General features: G+C 43.0%; 1 protein-coding gene across 4 annotated transcripts in view; it reads right to left on the bottom strand.

The window, feature by feature from the left end:
* Positions 1-269: 269 nt before the first annotated feature.
* Positions 270-21,576, bottom strand: part of ACY1 (aminoacylase 1) — a 31,961-nt gene continuing 10,654 nt past the window's right edge. For 2 of the 4 annotated variants that reach the window (XM_081320730.1, XM_081320731.1), the window contains exons 5-15: positions 20,942-21,036; positions 16,031-16,107; positions 12,562-12,651; positions 12,179-12,235; positions 10,535-10,608; positions 9,360-9,409; positions 8,179-8,323; positions 6,346-6,414; positions 5,995-6,074; positions 5,475-5,535; positions 270-5,363 (exon numbers count right to left, since the gene is read on the bottom strand). In XM_081320730.1, the coding sequence (XP_081176856.1) occupies positions 5,199-5,363; positions 5,475-5,535; positions 5,995-6,074; positions 6,346-6,414; positions 8,179-8,323; positions 9,360-9,409; positions 10,535-10,608; positions 12,179-12,235; positions 12,562-12,651; positions 16,031-16,107; positions 20,942-21,036 (963 nt within the window). In that variant the 3' untranslated portion in view covers positions 270-5,198. Of the gene's footprint in view, positions 5,364-5,474; positions 5,536-5,994; positions 6,208-6,345; positions 6,415-8,178; positions 8,324-9,359; positions 9,410-10,534; positions 10,609-12,178; positions 12,236-12,561; positions 12,652-16,030; positions 16,108-20,941; positions 21,037-21,576 lie in introns of all 4 variants that reach the window. The other 2 variants (XR_014025545.1, XM_081320732.1) reach the window with 2 other exon arrangements.

Raw genomic sequence — 21,576 nt, 5'->3', positions numbered from 1 at the left:
AGTAATCACTTGAGTAATTGCAAAAGAAAATATTATCACTTGTCCTTAATCACTGTCCTTCAGCTAGCAAAGTTCACACACTGGGCTACTATGTTTGAAATCATCACCCCTCTATGCGCCCTCTGATAAAGCTGGCCTATGAACTGAGAATGAAAGACTCATTTTGCTTCAACGTACATAATTTAACTTTTAGACTATTGTTTATCATGCTATTCTGTTGTTGCAAAAATATTTTTAATATTTGTGCATCTTCTCCTTTTATAAATCAATCCTTTTTAATTATTTCCCTGTGTTATATCCATATATGCATTATTGCATCCCAACAAACATGAGCAAAATCAACAGTATTAACCAATATTTGGTAGTTGTTCCATATGTTGAATTATTCCATACTGGAGGATTTTTAGGTGCAGTTCGCCATCTAGTGGAAAATAGTTCCAGGCAATTACTGTTAGGAATAAAAATGAAAAATCTGAGAGAAGCTGTAATTACTGGTATACAGGTACACTTCCATTTATGAACATCTGTTTAATACCCATTTGAAATAAAAAGGGTGCTGAAAAACTGTCTTCAATCAGTCCTCACACTTATGACCATCGCAGTATCCCACGGTTACATGACTGCCATTTGTGACTTTCCCAGGGGGCTTCTACAATGCAAAGTCAATGGGGAAGCCGGGTTCACGTAACAACTGCGTGATTCACTTGACCCCAGCAAAAAGGTAATAAAATTGGGTCCAATTCACTTAACAAATGCATTTGCTTAACAACAGATGTTCCAGTCCCAATTAGGGTTATCAGTTAAGGACTACCTATAGGCACATTAGTTTTGTAAATGGTTTGCCACATCCTTTTTTGGGAGAGATGGTTTTCAGTTCCCAGACAAACCTTGTTGTTGGTTGCAAAGTCGTGTCCGACCCATCGCGACCCCATGGACAACATTCCTCCAGGCCTTCCTGTCCTCTACCATCTTCTGGAGTCCGTTTAAGCTCATGCCTACTTCTTCAGTGACTCCATCCAGCCACCTCATTCTCTGTCGTCCCCTTCTTATCTTGCCCTCAACCTTTCCCAGCATTAAGCTCTTCTCCAGTAAGTTCTTCCTTCTCATTAGGTGGCCAAAGTATTTGAGTTTCAACTTCAGGATCTGGCCTTCTAAAGAGCAGTCAGGGTTGATCTCCTGTAGGACTGACTGGTTTGATCGCCTTGCAGTCCAAGGGACTTGCAGGAGTCTTCTTCAGCACCATAGTTCAAAAGCCTCAATTCTTTGGTGCTCAGCCTTCCTTATGGTCCAACTTTCATAGCCATACATTGCAACTGGGAAGACCATAGCCTTGACTATACGCACTTTTGTTGGCAGGGTGATGTCTCTGCTTTTTAATGTGCTGTCTAGATTTGCCATGGCTTTCATCCCCAGGAGCAAGTGTCTTTTAATTTCTTGGCTGCAGTCCCCATCTGCGGTGATCTTGGAGCCCAGGAAAATAAAATCTGTCACTACCTCCATTTCTTCCCCATCTATTTGCAGGAATTGAGAGGGCTGGATGCCATGATCTTCATTTTCTTCAGACAAGCCTACAGCCCTAGAATTCCTCATTAGGCTCCTAACAAAATGGCAGCCAGGTCCAGTCCTACTTTTTGGCTTCAAAACTCCACTAAGGTCAGTCAAGTGTTACCAACTGCTGAGTTCACATCTCCCAAGGTAGCACACAAATCTAACTTTAAAATTTGAGTAAGTTTTCATTAATTGTATTTTTTTCTTAAAATCACCCCTGGGGAAAAAACATTTCCGAGATGGAATAAATTTATATCTATATTTAGATAGGAAGGACAGCAAAGAACACATGATTTAAAAAAGACCAGGAGTTCCTTTTAAACTCTCATATATGGCCATTCATAGTCTGCTGAGGAAAAAGACAGAGTGAAATGATAATGCTAGCTGCTCTTATATTTCTGACATATAAGTTTATATAGCTGGTTTTCTCAACATTTATAGAAACTAGGAATAGTTATACCGTGCTGAAAGCTATAAGTGTTGTAGGTTTCTGTGCTGTGAATGAGACATATGAAAACCAGTTTGTTATAGTGGTTAAGGCACGAGACTAGGACCAGAAGACAGGTGGACATTCTAGTTACGTCTTAGGCCCAAAGCCAGTTGGACAGATGATTCTCTTTCGGCCCTTGAAAGCCACTTTTGAAATCTTGCCAAGAAAATTTTAACATGGGGAATTCTGGGACTTGATGTCCACACATCTTAAAGTTGCCAACTTTGAAAAACATTGCTATAATACATGGCATGAACTATTTTGCTCATGTGGGCACAGGCAACTTAAATTTATGTTAGACAAGATGCCCCCCCCCATTGGTTGTATTAGATCAAAGAGCATTGAAAGCCTCTTGGAAGCCCATAAGCAGCTTTTTCTTCATGTTCCAAATATAGAGTTATGAGTTATCAATCTAATAACCACATATAGTTCTGTTATTTCTCTTTTCAGCCAAACTTAACTAAGAGAAGGAATTCATCCAGGAACATGGCAAACAGAACAAACAAAAAGCAATTCTAAACAAAATTTGATACTATAGTCTTATGTGGAAGTGTCATTTCCCCAAAGGAGAAATGTTCATCTAAAATCTCCACAACCACGTACGCAACAATTCAGTGGATGTTTACGAAAAGACAACAGAGCACAACAGGACTTTCTACCAAGTAAGATTGTACCAAACTATACTGTAAAAATGCACGAGTTAGCCTTTTCCCCTAGACTTTTAAAAGAATCCTGATTTAGCCCCATTTTGACACCTGAATATTTTGGGTCACAAGACTTTACACAACGTTTATATTTTCACAGTAAACTTCACAGATAATAGACAAATCACAGTATTGTTATCTGTGCTTCAGTTTCGTATTAAAAATCACCTACTGTATAGTTAATAGACTATTAATAAAGGGGAGAAATTTCCATATTCTCCCAAGTATGTGTTGCTCTATGACACTAGAAAATATGAGCAAAGTTTCTAACAGATCTTATCCAATATGAAAAAGAGAAAGTGTACCTGACAGTGTATATACAGTGGGATGATCTTGCATTAAAGCAGTGTGTGAAAAATAATCCTTCTGGAAGAAATTCAGGTTTTGTTACAAGTGACAAGTTTGATGAAGAGAACCTGAGATAAAACATGTCAATATGATATCTGGAGAACTTCTCTCACTTTCCGGTCTCAATCAAATATCTTGTATAAGACTGGGCAAAATAGCCTTTTCATGGAATGGTTTGCCTTTTGCAAATGCTGTTAGTGGGAGAAAGATAGCTAACTGTCAATGCTGCTAACATCGAATGTCTTTGCATTAACAACAGATGGAGATGCAACCATTTTCTTCTTCTGCTTTTAGAGTTAGATGATGCTGGAGGGAGGAATGTGCATGAGAGTCTAGCTAGACATAATAATACTGAACCCAGTGTGAGGACCAAGGTTATTGAAATAAGAGATGATAAAGAATTGGCAGGCTGGAGAGCTGGAGGGGAATCCTGCATTTCAAACTATTTGGGGAATGTGATTTATGATTGTTCACTGGAGGATGGAATTGTGCTTTGATACTATGTGCTCAGGGGAGGAGAACTCAGTTTTCGGCTTCAATTATGTTAGTGCAGGTGCTATGCTACTCAAATAAAGATTCTTTAAGGCAAACAATGCCTCAAAGTTCTTTGAAGAGTTTCATCTGCTGGAACCATGACACTAACATTCAAGAGGCAGGTGTATGTTAACAAATTATTTAGAGATTGGCATCCTATTCAAGGAAATTTGGCTGAAAAATTCTCCTTAAACCATACACCTATACTGACTATCCTTAATATTTCAGCAGAATTCCAGTTACAATTTGGAAAAGAATGCCTCAAAGGAAAGGATGCACTATTCTGATAATAGTGCCATCCCCAAGTGGATAGGTTCAGTAGATAATGAAGGCAGTCAGCTGTACTGCTAGTGAATCCTCAAGGAGTGAAAATTCAGGGACATCCCCATCTTCCTGTGGGATAAGGTAGTACAGTAGGGAGAAAAGTTCCTAAGCAGGTTGTATTAGTTCTTAACTCCTCCTTCAAGATCTGGGTCTCTCTCTATAATTAAACTTTATTTAATTAAAAGACCCATGGTGGTAGAGTGGTTAGAATGCGGTATTGCAGGCTAATTCTGCCAACTGCCAACAGTTCAATTCTCACTGGCTCACCCTTCCATCCTTCTGAGATGGATAAAATGAGAGCCCAGATAGTTGGGGGCAATATGCTGACTCTGTAAACCACTTAGAGAGGGCTAAGCACTGGGAAGTAGTATATAAGTTTAAGTGCTATTGCTATTGCTATTCCTTCATTTACTTTCAAAAACATTTTTTCTTTGAAAGAACTCATGGGGCAAAGGTTAAGTGTCATACTTGATTCTCCTTTATGAATAGGAAAACTAAAAAAACGCTCAGTATTATAGCAGAGTTGGGGAAATTTTCTCCTTGTTAGAATTCTATATAAGTACTGAAATGATCTTCCACAGTAGTATTAGGCATGTCAGAGAAAGTAAAGAAAAAAAATAACTCCATGGCAATCCCAGCAGCCTAAACAGCAGTCTCACCTGACCCCAATTTCTCAAGATTTCAGGCCCTTCATCTCTATTTTACTTTTTCCTTAGGTTTGCCAATGTGAATGAATTCTTTTCCTTAAAAAAAACCAACCACATAGCAAAATGATATGGTAGTACCAGGAAGACAGTTAATTTGATAGTATCCTTTTCCTGTTCAACTGTGTTTCAATAGTGAGAAACCTGTCCTTAGAATTTGCTAATTTAGAAGCCGTGAAGAGTATACCCTTTTATCCCCAAATGGAGAAAATGATAGTAGATAAAAAAGATACGGTTTTTCATCTGGAATTGTAGGAAGGATCTCTATGTTCATTAGTATACAGCAGATAAAAAGTCACTGACTTCAATAAGACCCTAATTGTGGTTTCATTAACTAAGGCTGCCAGTTTTCTTTGTCTCTTGTGTAACATCCAGGGGTGCTGGAATTCTACTTCCTCTTGGCCAAACACAGATTATCAGGCACCATAAGCCTTCAGTCACAATATCACAGTGTCCTTTCTCAGTTTCTTTGGTTTTTCTCCCCCAATTCCCATCACCACCCCCACCCCCACCAGGCACCCCAAATCACTGCCATCTGCTAGGACCTCAGGCTTCTGCTTGCAGAGGAGGGACACTGGCCAGTGCCGGGATGAGGCGAGCATAGATCTCAATTCCACGAAGAAAGACCTGCTCATTCAGGAATTCATTGTGGTCATGAAGCAGCACAGGTGTGTAGTTCATGGGAGAAAAGCCAATTGCAGGGCGACCTGCCTGAAATATATTGGAAGGAGAAACAACTGTCAGAAAGCAAGGCCAGAGCAAGTGAGTAGAAGATAAGCACTTCACTGGCCAGGTGCCTGTAGGAAAGACATCTATACTCACTGCTCTGATGTAGCGGCTGTCAGTGGCAGCAGGGAAGATCTCACACTTCAGCTTCATATTCCTGAAGAGACAGAGACACAATGGCAGAGAAGCTTCCCGTTGCTATTTAATTTGGTCTTTTTGCAGCTTCAGAAGTTTCAAGCTATCCAAAGGTAGAATTTATCAGCGGAAAAAAGGGGATCTGCAGGCTTCTGGGATGATCCAGAATCGGAGTAGTTGAGAAGGTGGAGTTTCCATGCTTTTCCCAACTTGTAGCAATCCAGACATCTTACAAACACTCGGTTGGTTTAGCCCTTGCAATCTCTGAATGTAGACAGGTGGCAGCCTGGGAACAGCTGGTCTATACTAGGGGATATCCAGGTATACATACCAACCTTTTATAAAATGCAGTCAATAGCAACTTCTCCACCAAATATAACTATAGTCTGCTCCTATCTAGCAGGTGAACCTACTCCTATCCCAAAATGATTAAGGAAAAAGGAAGAAAAATGAGAAAATGCAAATGTAATAACATACTCACATGTCTTCGCAGGTGTCACTGAATGCCTTCCACCAGGGATCAGATTCCTCTGTGGAGGTAACTGTCTGATCCATGTATTTCTAGCCCAAGGGAAAAGGTAGAAGTGAAACTTGTAGGATTCTCAAAATCCAGGAATGTCTGGCAAAAGCCTGGCAGAAGCAGCGGTAGGACTAAGAGAGACTGTGGAGCACAGGGCACCCTAGAAAGACAGCCCTGTGGAGATAAAGGCCCAAGGAGGAAAGGGAGAAAAAAGACAATGGCAGCACCTCGGAAAGCTATAAGCCCAAAGCAGTTTAGAGCTTCTAGAACTAAAGGAAAAGTAGTTGGAATGAACCCTCATTTCCCAGGTACCTGCTGGAACTCATACGTAACACCTTCTCCAGCTGCTTTGCACCATGATGCGAGCTGCTCCTCAAATTCCTGCAAAGCAAAGACAAATCAGTATGTGATATTGAGAAGGTGCTTTGTGTTCTGTACCAGCCTGCTACCGGCCCTGCAGAAAAGGCAGGGACAACCCCTTTACAAACGGCAAGAGGCTGGAATTGAGCCTGCCAAATTTATTAAGATAAAACAGAGCAAAACAAGACACCAACCATGAAACAGGAGCTATGAAACAGGAACTAATCAAGCGGTTGCCTTCAGCAAACCAGCCTTCCCACGCATTCCCCTTTTATACAGTTCAGGGCGTGGCTTCTCTCTGCCTCCTTCCGAGGTGCCCCATTGCCTTCCTCTGTTTACTCCTGATTGACTGCCTCCTGCATCGGGCATCCTTGAACAGGACCAGCTGTGGGTCATCTTCATCCACGCTGTCAGGCTCACACAGCTGGGTCTCCGTCATGACCAGGTGGGAGGGACCTGGCTGAGGGCTCTCATCAGCAAGATCTTTAACCCCCTCAGCAAGCTCTTCAACACCCCCCTCCTCCTCTGAGTCATCCGACCCAACTGCCGAACCCACAGGCTGACCCTGAATCACAACACTTTGTTTCGAGTAATTCTTAGCCAGATACTCTACTTTTGATCATCGCATTGTTCTGTTCTACAATTCTCTGCACTCATTCCTGGCTGACTTAACAATATTTTTCCCTCACAGATAAGGAACCATCAAATACTGTAGCTTCAAAGCTACATCTGGATCAAAGGTCTGTATGGCTTATGATAGATACCTGACATTTCTCTCCAGGGCAGCTTTTGGGGGAATGTGTTGCAAAACACAGTTGATCTTTCATTAAACAGACATAGAACACGAAAGCCCTCAAGGCTACCAGTATTTGGGACTTTTGAAAGCAAAGGAATTAAGCTCTCCAATTCTTTCAAACATCAAGAAAAGTTATTAAAAGCTTCCATATTAACAGCTACAAACACTGCAAGATTTTCAAACAAACTAACAATATTTTATAGGACAGTTTAACAAGTTTTGTTTAAAAAAAAACCATCCAGAAACAGTTTAAGATTTATAAGATCACTCATCTTAAACAATAGGTGGTGTACAGCAAAAAAAAATAACAATAAAAGAAAAAAGGAGGAAAAACAAACCAAGAAAACCATATATAACAACAAACAAACTATAAATATAAAATGTAAAATGGTGACAGGCACACAATAAAACTACCACAGGGTATCTCCCATACAACTAGCCCCGAATACCTGAGGGAAGAGCCAGGTCTTAACGGCTTTCTTTAAAGGCGAGAAAAAGTTGGGGCCTGTCGTATATGCGGGGAAGGGGGGAGGAAGAGACATACTTCCAGAGAATAGGGCCAAACACAAAATGGCACCCTTCCTAGGTCCTGAAGATGAAAAGATTTAAAAGAAGGAACCTGGAGCATGCCCTCCCTGTGAGAGAATGTGAGGCAGGCTGATGTTCTTAGGAGAAGGAATTTCCTTAAATAATCCAGTCCTATGCCATGTAAGGCTGTAAAGGTAAGAACCAGCATCTTGAATTGCACCCAAAAACCTATTGGGAACCAGTGTAGTTCATCGAATAGTGGTATGACATGGGCATAACAAGATGTGCCCATAACTACCTGCAAATAACTACTGTACATTCATTTTATAATAAATAAATAACTACAGTTGCTGTTTCTAGCATGGGTGGGAAGAGCTAATATATTCGCTGGCCAGTTATGATGAGATATTCAAGGCAAATCTTTATGGGATGAAAACTGGTAACCTTCTCCTTCTCTGTACCTTTAGGTCCACTGTGGGAGGGATCCGGATGTCAAAGGCAACAGAGAGCTCAGAGGGGACCACATTGAATGATACGCCTCCATTCAACATGGTCAGGTTCACGGATGTTACGTCTCCTAATGTGAGATGCTCCTCTGTTTCCAATCTGCGAGAAAGAACAAAAAAAAAATTATACACCGTTTCTTTGACATTTTCAAATCAGTTCATTGCTAAGTCCCTGATAGGAATCACTGCCCGACAAAAACTGGAATGCAGAAGATACCTGATTCTGTAAATAAATAAATAAATAATTTACACATTATCTTTAAAACACACATACAAAACACAACCTCTATCACTGGACAGTACAGATGCCACCACAGTAAAGCATCCCTGCCTTTATTAAAATTGTTATTTTAATCTCAGACGTGTTGCTCAAAGTTCTCAGATTCTAACCAAACATATTACTAGTGTTTCCAACTGAAAATTATGAGAATGGCTCCTTCAAGTGGACCCAGCCATATTTCTGAGGATTAGCTCTTAGTACATGACAAATGGTAGACAGCATAATATCCAACTATATAGTAACAAATGTTATCACACAGATAATTTTCAAAACTAAATGTCCTTTGTGAATATAATGGCATTCTGGATTTACAAAGCATCCCTTATCAGGAATTCTTAGGAATTATGCAAAGTGCATCACTATATACAGTATTATATATGAAAGCAAGGATAGGTTTTGTGAAATTATTTTATGAATCTCATCTTAGTAGAATTATGGCAGAGCTGGGGTTTGAAACTTGTTATTCAACCTCTTATCATTATAATGAAAAATTCCCAGTTCCATTTTAGAGCATCAAAGGGCAATCAGAGATATATGTCATCTATATCTTTCAGTCCAGTTTAGAAAGAAAAAGCTGAATTGCTTTTCATATCACAGCTGAAGGTTCCAATGGACACTTGTGATAACAATCTATTTGTAATAAAAGATTGGGAGAGTACTGCTGGATCACCTTGTATATATTTCATGTCTATGAAAGCCATGCCATAATCAAATGATTTTGAGGTGACAAAATCGTCTTCTTTTGTTGTACTTTTATAAAAAAAAAACAGAATGGGTAAATGCAGTTACTCAGTCATGAAGGTCAGGCATTGACTTATCCTATCTTTGATAGGCTTCACCTACTTTTATTTCTTACCTTTGTTTTTCATGTTCTCTGAATTCTAGGAAAGAAGTGATCACTCTGTGCTGTGAACAGGAAAATCAAAAGTAAGCGTAATGATAAGCATTCGCCCTACTGCCAGGGCTTCTACATCAGTTTCTGGGCAAGGTGGGATTATATCTCTTTTAGCGAATTATGATAAAAAGGAAAAAAATATTTATAAATCAAAATTCAGCATCCTCTATCTCTCTAGAAACTGATGGGCTATAACTTTCATAACTTCTGACCATAGAGGTTTCCTGGCTGAATTTCATAATCAACTGTTACGGCCTAATGAAATATGAGCACTGCAATTTGATAATCCTACTCTACACTGCAAGATCACTCCTACTCTACAAGATCATGGCAACTGGCCCTCTCAATTCCTGGCAAATAGATGGGGAAGAAATGGAGGTAGTGACAGATTTTGTTTTCCTGGGCTCCAAGATCACTGCAGATGGGGACTGTAGCCAAGAAATTAAAAGACGCTTGCTCCTGGGGAGGAAAGCCATGGCAAATCTAGACAGCACACTAAAAAGCAGAGACATCACCCTGTCAACAAAAGTGCGTATAGTCAAGGCTATGGTCTTCCCAGTTGCAATGTATGGCAGTGAAAGTTGGACCATAAGAAAGGCTGAGCGCCAAAGAATTGAGGCCTTTGAACTCTGGTGCTGGAGAAGACTCCTGCGAGTCCCTTGGACTGCAAGGCGATCAAACCGGTCAGTCCTAGAGGAGATCAATCCTGACTGCTCTTTAGAAGGCCAGATCCTGAAGCTAAAACTCAAATACTTTGGCCACCTAATGAGAAGGAAGGACTCACTGGAGAAGAGCCTAATGCTGGGAAAGATCGAGGGCAATAGAAGAAGGGGACGACAGAGAATGAGGTGGCTGGATGGAGTCACTGAAGCAGTAGGCGTGAGCTTAAATGGACTCCAGAAGATGGTAGAAGACAGGAAGGCCTGGAGGAATGTTGTCCATAGGGTCGCGATGGGTCGGACACGACTTCGCAGCTAACAACAACAACTCTACACTGCACATTATATCCAGCACTACAGCCAGTTCATATAAAGTGTCTGATTTGATTTTTTTTTATTTATACATGTTGATATCAATAAGCAGTTTTACCTCCCACTCTTCCTTAGCCCTGTATATTATAGAAAATGGTATTTTACCATCTTTTCAGCAGCTGTATTCTCAATGAATCTGGATCCATGTCCCGGATTCCCTTGTACTTTCACTTTAATCCCTGAGGTCGTTTCAAGAAAGGCCAAAAATGTAAATGTAAAAATAAAGCAAAGCAAAGCAAGACAATTACATTTTTAACTACCATAGCAAACAAAACAATTCAGCCCAAAGGGTATCAGCTTAAATGTACAACAGGTGCAGTTAAAAAGTACATCAGTCTCCTGGTAGTTTTGTATGAGGTGGGATACTTTTAATAGTGAGAAAAAAAATAATTTGCACAACTAACTTTGGGTTAATCAGTTATCCTCAGTGTATCTTCCTGTAAAATACAAGTGTGGACCAGTTATCTTTGGTTAAGTTATTCTGTCCCTCTGTAGCTCTGACAAGCTCAAAAAATTGTTCTAGACTCTTTTATCAACAGTAATTCAAATGTCAATGTGCATTTATACAGCATATGGCTCCTGGTGCATTTATACAGTGTACAAAATAAGATACAGCAGATATTTGACATGATTGCCATTAATTTGTATATAAATTTGAGAGAAAGAGAGATTATTTCAAGCTAGATCCCAAAGTTTACACATTTTCAGTAAAGTATATATATACAATATATCTTTCTCTTCCACTTGAAAGTATGCCATATTCCAAAGAAGTAACAGTACATTGAAGGACAGGACTATAGTTAAGAGATAAACTATTGTTTCAAAGAAGTGAACAGCTTTTCTAAAAGAAGAGGAAGTGGCAACAAATGATTCATAAAACAACCTCTATCTGCATGTACCTTTTGAAGAGAAACCAACATTTTCTATTTCTTTTCTTTCTATTAATCTTTTTTCTCTGTTTAAGTTTGAAGATTATCTTGTTAATTGTGTATGTTCTTTTTGTTGCTTTTTTTTAAAAAATTACATTTTACATATTTTCTTGTAATTTATAAATAAAATTTGGGGGAAAAGATAATGCATATATCCTCTTTTATAATAAAATAGAATATAATAAACAAAATAATAAAAACAATAAATATATACATACCATACACACACATTATACATATGATATATATATAATTTGCAGATACACAGGCAAAGGCTAATAACTACATTTAATTGCCAACATCAACTGCAGTATTTTTGAGTTTTCAGAGAATCAGTTTTTAACATTTGTATTAAATTAAATTGCAGGCATATACTATAAAATATCAAAAAGTTTCAGAATGCCTTTAGTGAAATTACAAACTATAAAACTACAGGCATCAGGGGAGGTCTAAAATTCTACATCAATCCAGTGATGTAACTGGGACTACAGTTCTACAGAGGGAAAACCGGTGTGGCAAAGAAATGCAGTTGCAACTAAGAAAAAATATATAAAACTGACAAAAGTCCAGAAACTGTTCAAAAGAATTCATGCATTATCTCTGACAAATATACGGCAGATGGTTTTCAGTATAGATCTTTGGACAGAGGTCTCCAAACCTGGCAACTTTAAAATGTGTGGACTTCAACTCCCAGAATTCCTCAGCCAGCCATGCCAAGTCCACATATCTTAAATTTACCAAGTTTGGAGACTCCTGTTTTAGGATGATGCAGATTAAAAAGAAAATAGATGAGAGGAAGTACATTTCAGATCTTACTTACACCATGGGCATTTCTCACCATAGAATACAGTGAAAGTGTCTGTTGGGTTTGCCAAGCCTAGGAGAAAACAAAATAACAATCGTAAATAACAAATGCTGTTCAAATATAGAGGCTTTCTTCAAAGCTTTTTGGCAAGTGACTATAGCATCAACTAACTGGCTTTGTATTCATGTGGGGGGGAGAACATTATTATTATTGGCGAGTAAAGAATCTGCATCAAGGCTGCATAGGCCTCCCTTCTGAGAAACAAGCCTCATACAGCTTTGAGAAAAAAACTAATTACAAAGAATAACTTTATTAAGAAAAAAAGGAAAATGATTTCAGTTACAGGATATTTTTCAATTCCAAAAGTGCTTTCCAAGTGCCATACTATGGATTTTCACCTTCATCCAAGGCAAAGCCAACATTAAGCGCTGCAAACTCAGGAGTCTTCACAAACAATTCCATCCCTTTGTGGCCCCCAATCTCTTCATCTGCATGAAAAAGAAAGCCCAAACAGTTACTTCTTTTGCTTTGATCTCCAAACCAGCATTTCAGAGTGGAAATATTTGAAGAGCTAATTACAGTGCGAAGTTCCCATAGGATCCAAGAAAGCTTTTGTGCTTTGCAATCTGGCATGCAGGGGGCCTCTTCTCTTTGTACTAGCACAAAAGAACAAAAAAATGCTTTTTCTCCAAAACCCATTCATCAGATTTTTTGTGTGCTTGCCCCAAAATTTGTAACGCGCTAATTGTTTCCTGCTATTAATCAGGAAAGCAATCACTCTATTTAATAGAACATGACATCACATTTGAGACCACAAGTGTAGTCTCACTGGGATGCGACAAAAGAACAGAGTGGAACCACCTTAGAAGATCCCAAATGGTTTATTTGCTCAAAAGCCTCTGCATCATTTTTCAATTTTTCCCCAAAGCTGCTGTAAGCCCTGGAGCACACACCCCTAGTAGTATGCTGCCTGATTACAGGAAGAGACAGAATGAAGAAAATGAATTATCAAGGAAACCACGTCAAGGTAAAGGGTTGGTCTCTCTTCCCCAATGCCAAGGTCCTAATCCAAATTTGGAGGCAGTGTGATTTTTTAAAAGTATTATTATCATTTTTAAAAATGGCATCATGATAGTGTTGTATCTAACTATTTCTGAATTTAATTATCTTCTCCACATGCCATCTAATATGATCCAAAGACAATATTGCAGTAAATGAAGATGAGAACTTAATCAGTGAATAATTTCTTTCTCTGGCTAAAGAAATCCATCTCCACTATCAGAAATTTCTCATTCCACCCAGTTGCTGCTACTTCTGGGTTATCTGCGGAACTAGCAGCCAGGAAATCAAGAGTCATCGTTCTTCGTTGGTTACTGAGAGGCAACACGGACACTAAACAGAGAGGCTTGGTATAGAATAGTTACAGAGTTATTAAAGCTATAAATTATGATTTGATAGAAGTATTAAAGGAAACAACTGCTGCAGTTTGTGGGGTTTTTTGAAGTTTAATCTTGACATTACAAATTAGTAATAAAAACAGCTAATCAACGTTATGATGAAATTTTAACCAATCTTTCATTCTTTACATATTTTTCCATTCTAAATATAGCTTTGTGTTCTGACATAAAACATGTATGTTTTATGAAATCCTTGATGCTGAGCTTGGTCATTTTCTTGCAGATATTTCATTACACAATTAGGTGACATTTTCAGTGCTCTCTGTATATGTACTGTGGCTTGCCCTTTAGGTGTTGGTGGGAATGTTGTTTCCTTCTTGGTAGTTTCTTGATTATGGTATTGTTTGTCTAAGTCAGACATGTCAAACTCATGACGTCACGTGACGTTGTGAGACGTATCGGGACTATTTTGCCATTGCCGGCAATGCGGTGGATGTGGCTTCCGGATGACACGTCCGGCCTGTGGGCCAGCAGTTTGATACCCCTGGTCTAAATTGATAGTTCCTTAACTGGAATATTTACTGTTTCACTGTTGGTCTACTATTAATCCTAGTGTTATTCCCTGCTTATTTGAGTATTGATTGCTGGCAAGGAGGTTGTTTGGGACTTTTTCTTTCCTTTTTAGCTTTTTTATTTCAATGACATGTAGATGCTATTTTTATCTATATGCTGTTAATGGCTGATCTGCCTGAGTCCTAGGCTTCCAGGAATTCTCCAGCATATTAGATTTAGTTTGGTTTAGGCTACTCACAGATTCTCAGTTGAAACTATGGTTATGTCTATGTGTTGTGAAATTAAGGAGTTTTCATCATGACTTCTGACTGCTAGTTAGCATTCATGGATGCACTGTGCTAGTCTTCTGCTTGTCTGTCCTACTCAGTGGCTGGAACAATGCTTATATTGTATGTTGTAGATGACTCCTGTTTTTTCTTCCAGAGCTATTAGGTCTTTTGGTTTACTTACAATGTTTTGGAGGGCTTTAGTTGATTTGTGGGCTATAGTGATGGCATGTCATTGTAATATTCTGTTGGTTGTTTTTGATACATTTTTGATGTATGGTAGTGCTATCTCTTTCATAGCTTGTGTTGGTTGGATTAAATGGTCAGGCACTTTTTGATAAAATTGTGTGGATATACCTTTTGCTGTAAGATCTGTGGGTGATCTGTAAAAATTCAACCTGAGCTACAAATATTCTCTTGTATTCTATATGTTTTACTTAATCTCCCCATATTGTTTAACCAACAGTGATAAAAAAAATGTGGTTTTGAGGTTTTCCTGCAGAAATGAAATCTATGTGTTTCTTCCAAAACAATATACTGAAAATATTCTATTGCAAATCCATACTGAAAATGTTTTAAGTACTTTATTGGCTTCTGTCAGTTTTACTAGGCTACTTAGCTTGCATGTCGTTTGCCTGGGGAAATAATGTAACCAACCCTAGACAAGAACTTCTCAGCACATCCACAGTCATGGCTTCTGTCCTGAAGTCAAAAATATGACAGTGTAAAAAGGTTTCAGAGATGTGGCTGGATGAGTTACTTCTTCTCCCTTTTCCCTTCCTTGCAGAATTATCTATTAGGAAAAATGAACTGCCAATGGCTGTCCTTGTATCTCTACTCCACCTGGCTCTGACGCTTCCCTGGAAGAGTTGCTTTGAGTAACTCTGAAAGCCCTTTTTATTGAATTTGACCCAGCACTGCATGCTTAGAATCACAAGCTTCAACCTTTTAATTATTATCAGGGCTTTGAAAATCATGCAGTGGTTTTTAAACCCTAGCTATATATGCATCAATTTTTGGGTATTCTTGTAGACAGAACTTTTAAAAAACAATGTGTGACTCTTGATTTGGAAGAAGAGAAGCTCCTAGATGAAGGAAATCCTTGGGCTCAAGGGGGCTGCCACATGCTAAGATTTTAGTTTTGCATCTCAATGGAAACACTTATCTTGTGGAAGACCCAAAACACGCTCCGATGTTTGAACAGTAACAAAACAGGAAAAGTGGGTCAATATGGCAACCAGAGCAAGAATGGCAGTAGACATGAAACACCAGACAGTTGGGACAGGGCAATTCTGGAGCAGGCCAACAGAAGCTAGTAGACTGTTGATCTCTGAAGGTTTCTCCTCCACATATCCTAGATAGAATGTCCACATGAGAAATTTTCTGCCAGCATACCATTATTTTCATGCCACAATATCTTAGCCTGACTTTGGGCTGCTGCTGAATGGACACACAAGAGATGCTCTGTTGTGAGAATATGTCCTCAGCAGAACATTAGGGAGGCCTCTTTGCACATGAAAGCAGAATGAACCCTATGGTGCTGAGTTGCAATATTTTTTTCCTTCTATGATCTATCATTTTGAGCAAAAACTAGGAGACAAGTGATTATATGATGTGCCTATTTAACTCACCTGGGACAAAGCTCATATGAATGGTTCGTGAAAAACGTCTTCCTTCACCTTTCAGCCTCCGTATGGCTTCTAGGTATCTGAAATAAAAAATGTCTTATTTAGTGGCTCATTAAAAAGACAACATAGTGTTTGTAAGAAAAAGGAGTGTGTATGTGTTAATGATGGCTGTTGGATATTGGAAAGGAGCAAACACTTAGCTGGAGTCTGGATCAAAATTCCCTGAATTCTAAAACGTGCCTTGCAGGGCAAAGCAGAGGCACCTATTTTCTGCTTGCAAGAATTAGCCAGGTACCAATCTTCTGAATGCAGCAGCAATCTCCCTATTCCAGCTTGCTGTTTTTTGGCTAGCAAGATACAATTTTTATTTAATTGCATTAATAAACAGAATTGAAGGTAAAAAGATATAAAAATAAAAACAAACAGAAAAAGAAGAAAATATGATAAGGGACAAAACCATTACAATGTATATTGTCTTTATACAAAGCAGCTCATCTTTTAAATATGCATTAAACCTGAGCAAATGGGGTAATATTGATGCGTTTTATGTTGATGGGCAGCCAGTTCATATGTAGAAGGAAAGAGAAGAGAGCAATCAACAGCAAGGTGGATGTACTCAGTAACAGAGATTATGAATTACCTGAAGGACTAGGTTAGGGACAGATTATTGTAGAGAAAGTCTATGTCAGACCTAGATATTTTACAATCCCTGGGCCACCTCTGACCCTTTGGTTGTCTCTGTCCGGCCCATGTGAGGTGAATTGGAAATTAAATATCGCTTAACAGCCAGAAGTTCCAAAGAGGGGGAAGTTAACTGCCTCGGCAAGCCTGGCAGGCCAGCCCCTCTCACAGGTGGGTGAACCCAGACCCTCCTTGGGCTACTGGAAGCCCAGTAAACCAGTGCCACCTAAGCCATGTATGCAATACAAGTGCATTGCTTTTATTTTGAAAGTGAATACTTTTTTTCAATTTACATATGTGCATGTGTCTCTGCCTATATACCTATATACCTTGGTTTGGCCCTCCTCACCATCCCAATTTCCCCATGTGTCCCTTGGGAAAATACCGTATATACTTGAGTATAAGCTGAATTTTTCAGCCCACTTTTTGGGCTGAAAAATTCCACTTCGGCTTATACTCCAGTCAACAAAAAAACTTACCGAGGACTTGTGCACGGCCGAGGCTTTGGTGCTTCCGGGATCGCGCGCACCTCTCCCAAGCCACCGCCGTCCGAGACCTGCCGAAGTTTGGGGAGGTTTGGGGAGGTGCGCGCGCACCTCCCCAAACCTCCCCAAACATCGGCAGGTCTCCGGACCTCCGCGCCTTGCCTGCCTGCTTCTTTCCGCAGCGGAAAGAAGCAGGCAGGCAGGGCGCGGAGGAACGGAGACCTGCCGACGTTTGGGGAGGTTTGGGCGCCTCCCCAAACCTCGGCAGGTCTCCGTTCCTCCGAGCAGACCTGCCGACGTTTGGGGAGGTTTGGGCGCCTCCCCAAACCTCCCCAAACCTCGGCAGGTCTCCGTTCCTCCTGCCGACCTTTGGGGAGGTTTGGGCGCCTCCCCAAACCTCCCCAAACCTCGGCAGGTCTCCGTTCCTCCTGCCGACCTTTGGGGAGGTTTGGGCGCCTCCCCAAACCTCGGCAGGTCTCCGTTCCTCCTGCCGACCTTTGGGGAGGTTTGGGCGCCTCCCCAAACCTCCCCAAACCTCGGCAGGTCTCCGTTCCTCCTGCCGACCTTTGGGGAGGTTTGGGCGCCTCCCCAAACCTCGGCAGGTCTCCGTTCCTCCGCACAGACCTGCCGACGTTTGGGGAGGTTTGGGCGCCTCCCCAAACCTCGGCAGGTCTCCGTTCCTGTTTGGGGAGGTTTGGGCGCCTCCCCAAACCTCCCCAAACCTCGGCAGGTCTCCGTTCCTCCGCGCAGACCTGCCGACGTTTGGGGAGGTTTGGGCGCCTCCCCAAACCTCCCCAAACCTCGGCAGGTCTCCGTTCTTCCTGCCGACCTTTGGGGAGGTTTGGGCGCCTCCCCAAACCTCCCCAAACCTCGGCAGGTCTCCGTTCCTCCTGCCGACCTTTGGGGAGGTTTGGGCGCCTCCCCAAACCTCCCCAAACCTCGGCAGGTCTCCGTTCCTCCTGCCGACCTTTGGGGAGGTTTGGGCGCCTCCCCAAACCTCCCCAAACCTCGGCAGGTCTCCGTTCCTCCTGCCGACCTTTGGGGAGGTTTGGGCGCCTCCCCAAACCTCCCCAAACCTCGGCAGGTCTCCGTTCCTCCGCGCAGACCTGCCGACCTTTGGGGAGGTTTGGGCGCCTCCCCAAACCTCCCCAAACCTCGGCAGGTCTCCGTTCCTGTTTGGGGAGGTTTGGGCGCCTCCCCAAACCTCCCCAAACCTCGGCAGGTCTCCGTTCCTCCGCGCAGACCTGCCGACCTTTGGGGAGGTTTGGGCGCCTCCCCAAACCTCCCCAAACCTCGGCAGGTCTCCGTTCTTCCTGCCGACCTTTGGGGAGGTTTGGGCGCCTCCCCAAACCTCCCCAAACCTCGGCAGGTCTCCGTTCCTCCGCGCAGACCTGCCGACGTTTGGGGAGGTTTGGGCGCCTCCCCAAACCTCGGCAGGTCTCCGTTCCTGTTTGGGGAGGTTTGGGCGCCTCCCCAAACCTCCCCAAACCTCGGCAGGTCTCCGTTCCTCCGCGCAGACCTGCCGACGTTTGGGGAGGTTTGGGCGCCTCCCCAAACCTCGGCAGGTCTCCGTTCCTGTTTGGGGAGGTTTGGGCGCCTCCCCAAACCTCCCCAAACCTCGGCAGGTCTCCGTTCCTCCGCGCAGACCTGCCGACCTTTGGGGAGGTTTGGGCGCCTCCCCAAACCTCCCCAAACCTCGGCAGGTCTCCGTTCTTCCTGCCGACCTTTGGGGAGGTTTGGGCGCCTCCCCAAACCTCCCCAAACCTCGGCAGGTCTCCGTTCCTCCTGCCGACCTTTGGGGAGGTTTGGGCGCCTCCCCAAACGTCGGCAGGTCTGCGCGGAGGAACGGAGACCTGCCGAGGTTTGGGGAGGTTTGGGGAGGCGCCCAAACCTCCCCAAACAGGAACGGAGACCTGCCGAGGTTTGGGGAGGTTTGGGGAGGCGCCCAAACCTCCCCAAACGTTGGCAGGTCTGCGCGGAGGAACGGAGACCTGCCGAGGTTTGGGGAGGCGCCCAAACGTCCCCAAACAGGAACGGAGACCTGCCGAGGTTTGGGGAGGCGCCCAAACCTCCCCAAACGTCGGCAGGTCTGCGCGGAGGAACGGAGACCTGCCGAGGTTTGGGGAGGTTTGGGGAGGCGCCCAAACCTCCCCAAACAGGAACGGAGACCTGCCGAGGTTTGGGGAGGTTTGGGGAGGCGCCCAAACCTCCCCAAACGTCGGCAGGTCTGCGCGGAGGAACGGAGACCTGCCGAGGTTTGGGGAGGCGCCCAAACCTCCCCAAAGGTCGGCAGGAGGAACGGAGACCTGCCGAGGTTTGGGGAGGTTTGGGGAGGCGCCCAAACCTCCCCAAAGGTCGGCAGGAGGAACGGAGACCTGCCGAGGTTTGGGGAGGTTTGGGGAGGCGCCCAAACCTCCCCAAAGGTCGGCAGGAGGAACGGAGACCTGCCGAGGTTTGGGGAGGCGCCCAAACCTCCCCAAAGGTCGGCAGGAGGAACGGAGACCTGCCGAGGTTTGGGGAGGTTTGGGGAGGCGCCCAAACCTCCCCAAAGGTTGGCAGGAGGAACGGAGACCTGCCGAGGTTTGGGGAGGCGCCCAAACCTCCCCAAAGGTCGGCAGGTCTGCGCGGAGGAACGGAGACCTGCAGAGGTTTGGGGAGGCGCCCAAACCTCCCCAAAGGTCGGCAGGAGGAACGGAGACCTGCCGAGGTTTGGGGAGGTTTGGGGAGGCGCCCAAACCTCCCCAAAGGTCGGCAGGAGGAACGGAGACCTGCCGAGGTTTGGGGAGGCGCCCAAACCTCCCCAAAGGTCGGCAGGAGGAACGGAGACCTGCCGAGGTTTGGGGAGGTTTGGGGAGGCGCCCAAACCTCCCCAAAGGTCGGCAGGAGGAACGGAGACCTGCCGAGGTTTGGGGAGGTTTGGGGAGGCGCCCAAACCTCCCCAAAGTTCGGCAGGAGGAACAGAGACCTGCCGACGTTTGGGGAGGTTTGGGGAGGCGCCCAAACCTCCCCAAAGGTCGGCAGGAGGAACGGAGACCTGCCGACGTTTGGGGAGGTTTGGGGAGGTGCGCGCGATCCTGGAAGCACCGAAGCCTCGGCCGCACGCAAGTCCTCGGTAAGCTCCGGGCGGTCACTTGCTTCGCGTCTCCTGAGGGAAGGGGGGGCGACTGGAGCGGGCGTGTTTCCTCGCCTGCTGGGCGCCGCGATTTGCCCGGGGAACGCGCGGGCCCCGAATGGCAGCGTGGAGCGAGGAAGCGGACAGCCAGGGCTTCCCCGAGAGCCGCGGCCACACAGGGTATTCCTGTGTATTCAGGCTTGCAAAATGGCGGATCGAGCCTCTGCTGGCGGCAGAGGCTTGCAGAACGGCGGATCGGCTTATACTCGAGTCAATAACTTTTTCCAGGTTTTGGGGGTGAAATTGGGGGTCTCGGCTTATACTCGAGTCGGCTTATACTCAAGTATATAAGGTAAATTGCCAATCCCTGATCTACGTTGTCACTATGAAACAATATGGCATAATAACACATAATCAAATCGGACAGGATTAACAAATCTAATTATGTATTGATTGCTACCAGTTTCACAGCCCTAACTAAAAGGCTCTTTGTGAGAACTATTCCCTTGGTCACATTCCTTCACTTCCATCATTTGCAAGACAAAATGCCAAAGTAGCTTTCCTTATTAAACAGATGTCTTTTGTACTGTCTAGACTCTAGAACATAAGTAGAGGGATAAGATAGGTTTCACGTACTGGATAGATACACATTTCATATCTTGAGTTCCCCGTCCATAGATATTTCCCTCAGAGTCCTTGAAAGCTGAAAAAGGATCATACTGCCAATATTCCTGTAGGAAAGAACATGAAACAATCAGAAAAATGTGAACGGATGAGAAATGAGACTTGCCCTTAGGGCAGCCTGCTAAGACATTAAAGGAAAAGTCTGACTGTGTTATTTGAATTAATTGCAGTATACTATATATCTCCTTCTGAGAGGTATTTATATTTTCTTAGTATGTTCTATCTACTTGTCTCTGATCCATGATGGCCAAAAGTTGAAGTTTTCCTTCTTATCTGCAAATAGCTTTAGAGTCACGGTTAAATAGATATTTGTAATCCAAAGAGTTCAAAAAAGATTTTTTCCTACAGTTTGTAATTCTCTCTTTGTCTGCAGCCCAGATTGTTGTCCTTTTTTTGTCACAGCTGTTCTTTGTTATTAAAGCTTTGAAGGTCACAAACACAGATTAGCTTTTCCCAGGTTTTGGCAATTTCTCCATGAAAATCATAACTGTCATAATCTTCATCCACCACTAGGTGTCAGCATCTATTTAGTTTTCAATATGAACAATAGTCTTTAAAATGAGTCTTAACCATTCAACAAAATTTTA

This window comes from Vipera berus, assembly GCF_964194415.1.
Source record: "Vipera berus genome assembly, chromosome: 2".
Classification (NCBI taxonomy): Eukaryota; Metazoa; Chordata; class Lepidosauria; order Squamata; family Viperidae; genus Vipera; species Vipera berus.
The sequence above is the reverse complement of the archived record's forward strand: the minus strand, read 5'-3'. Positions and strand labels throughout refer to the sequence as shown.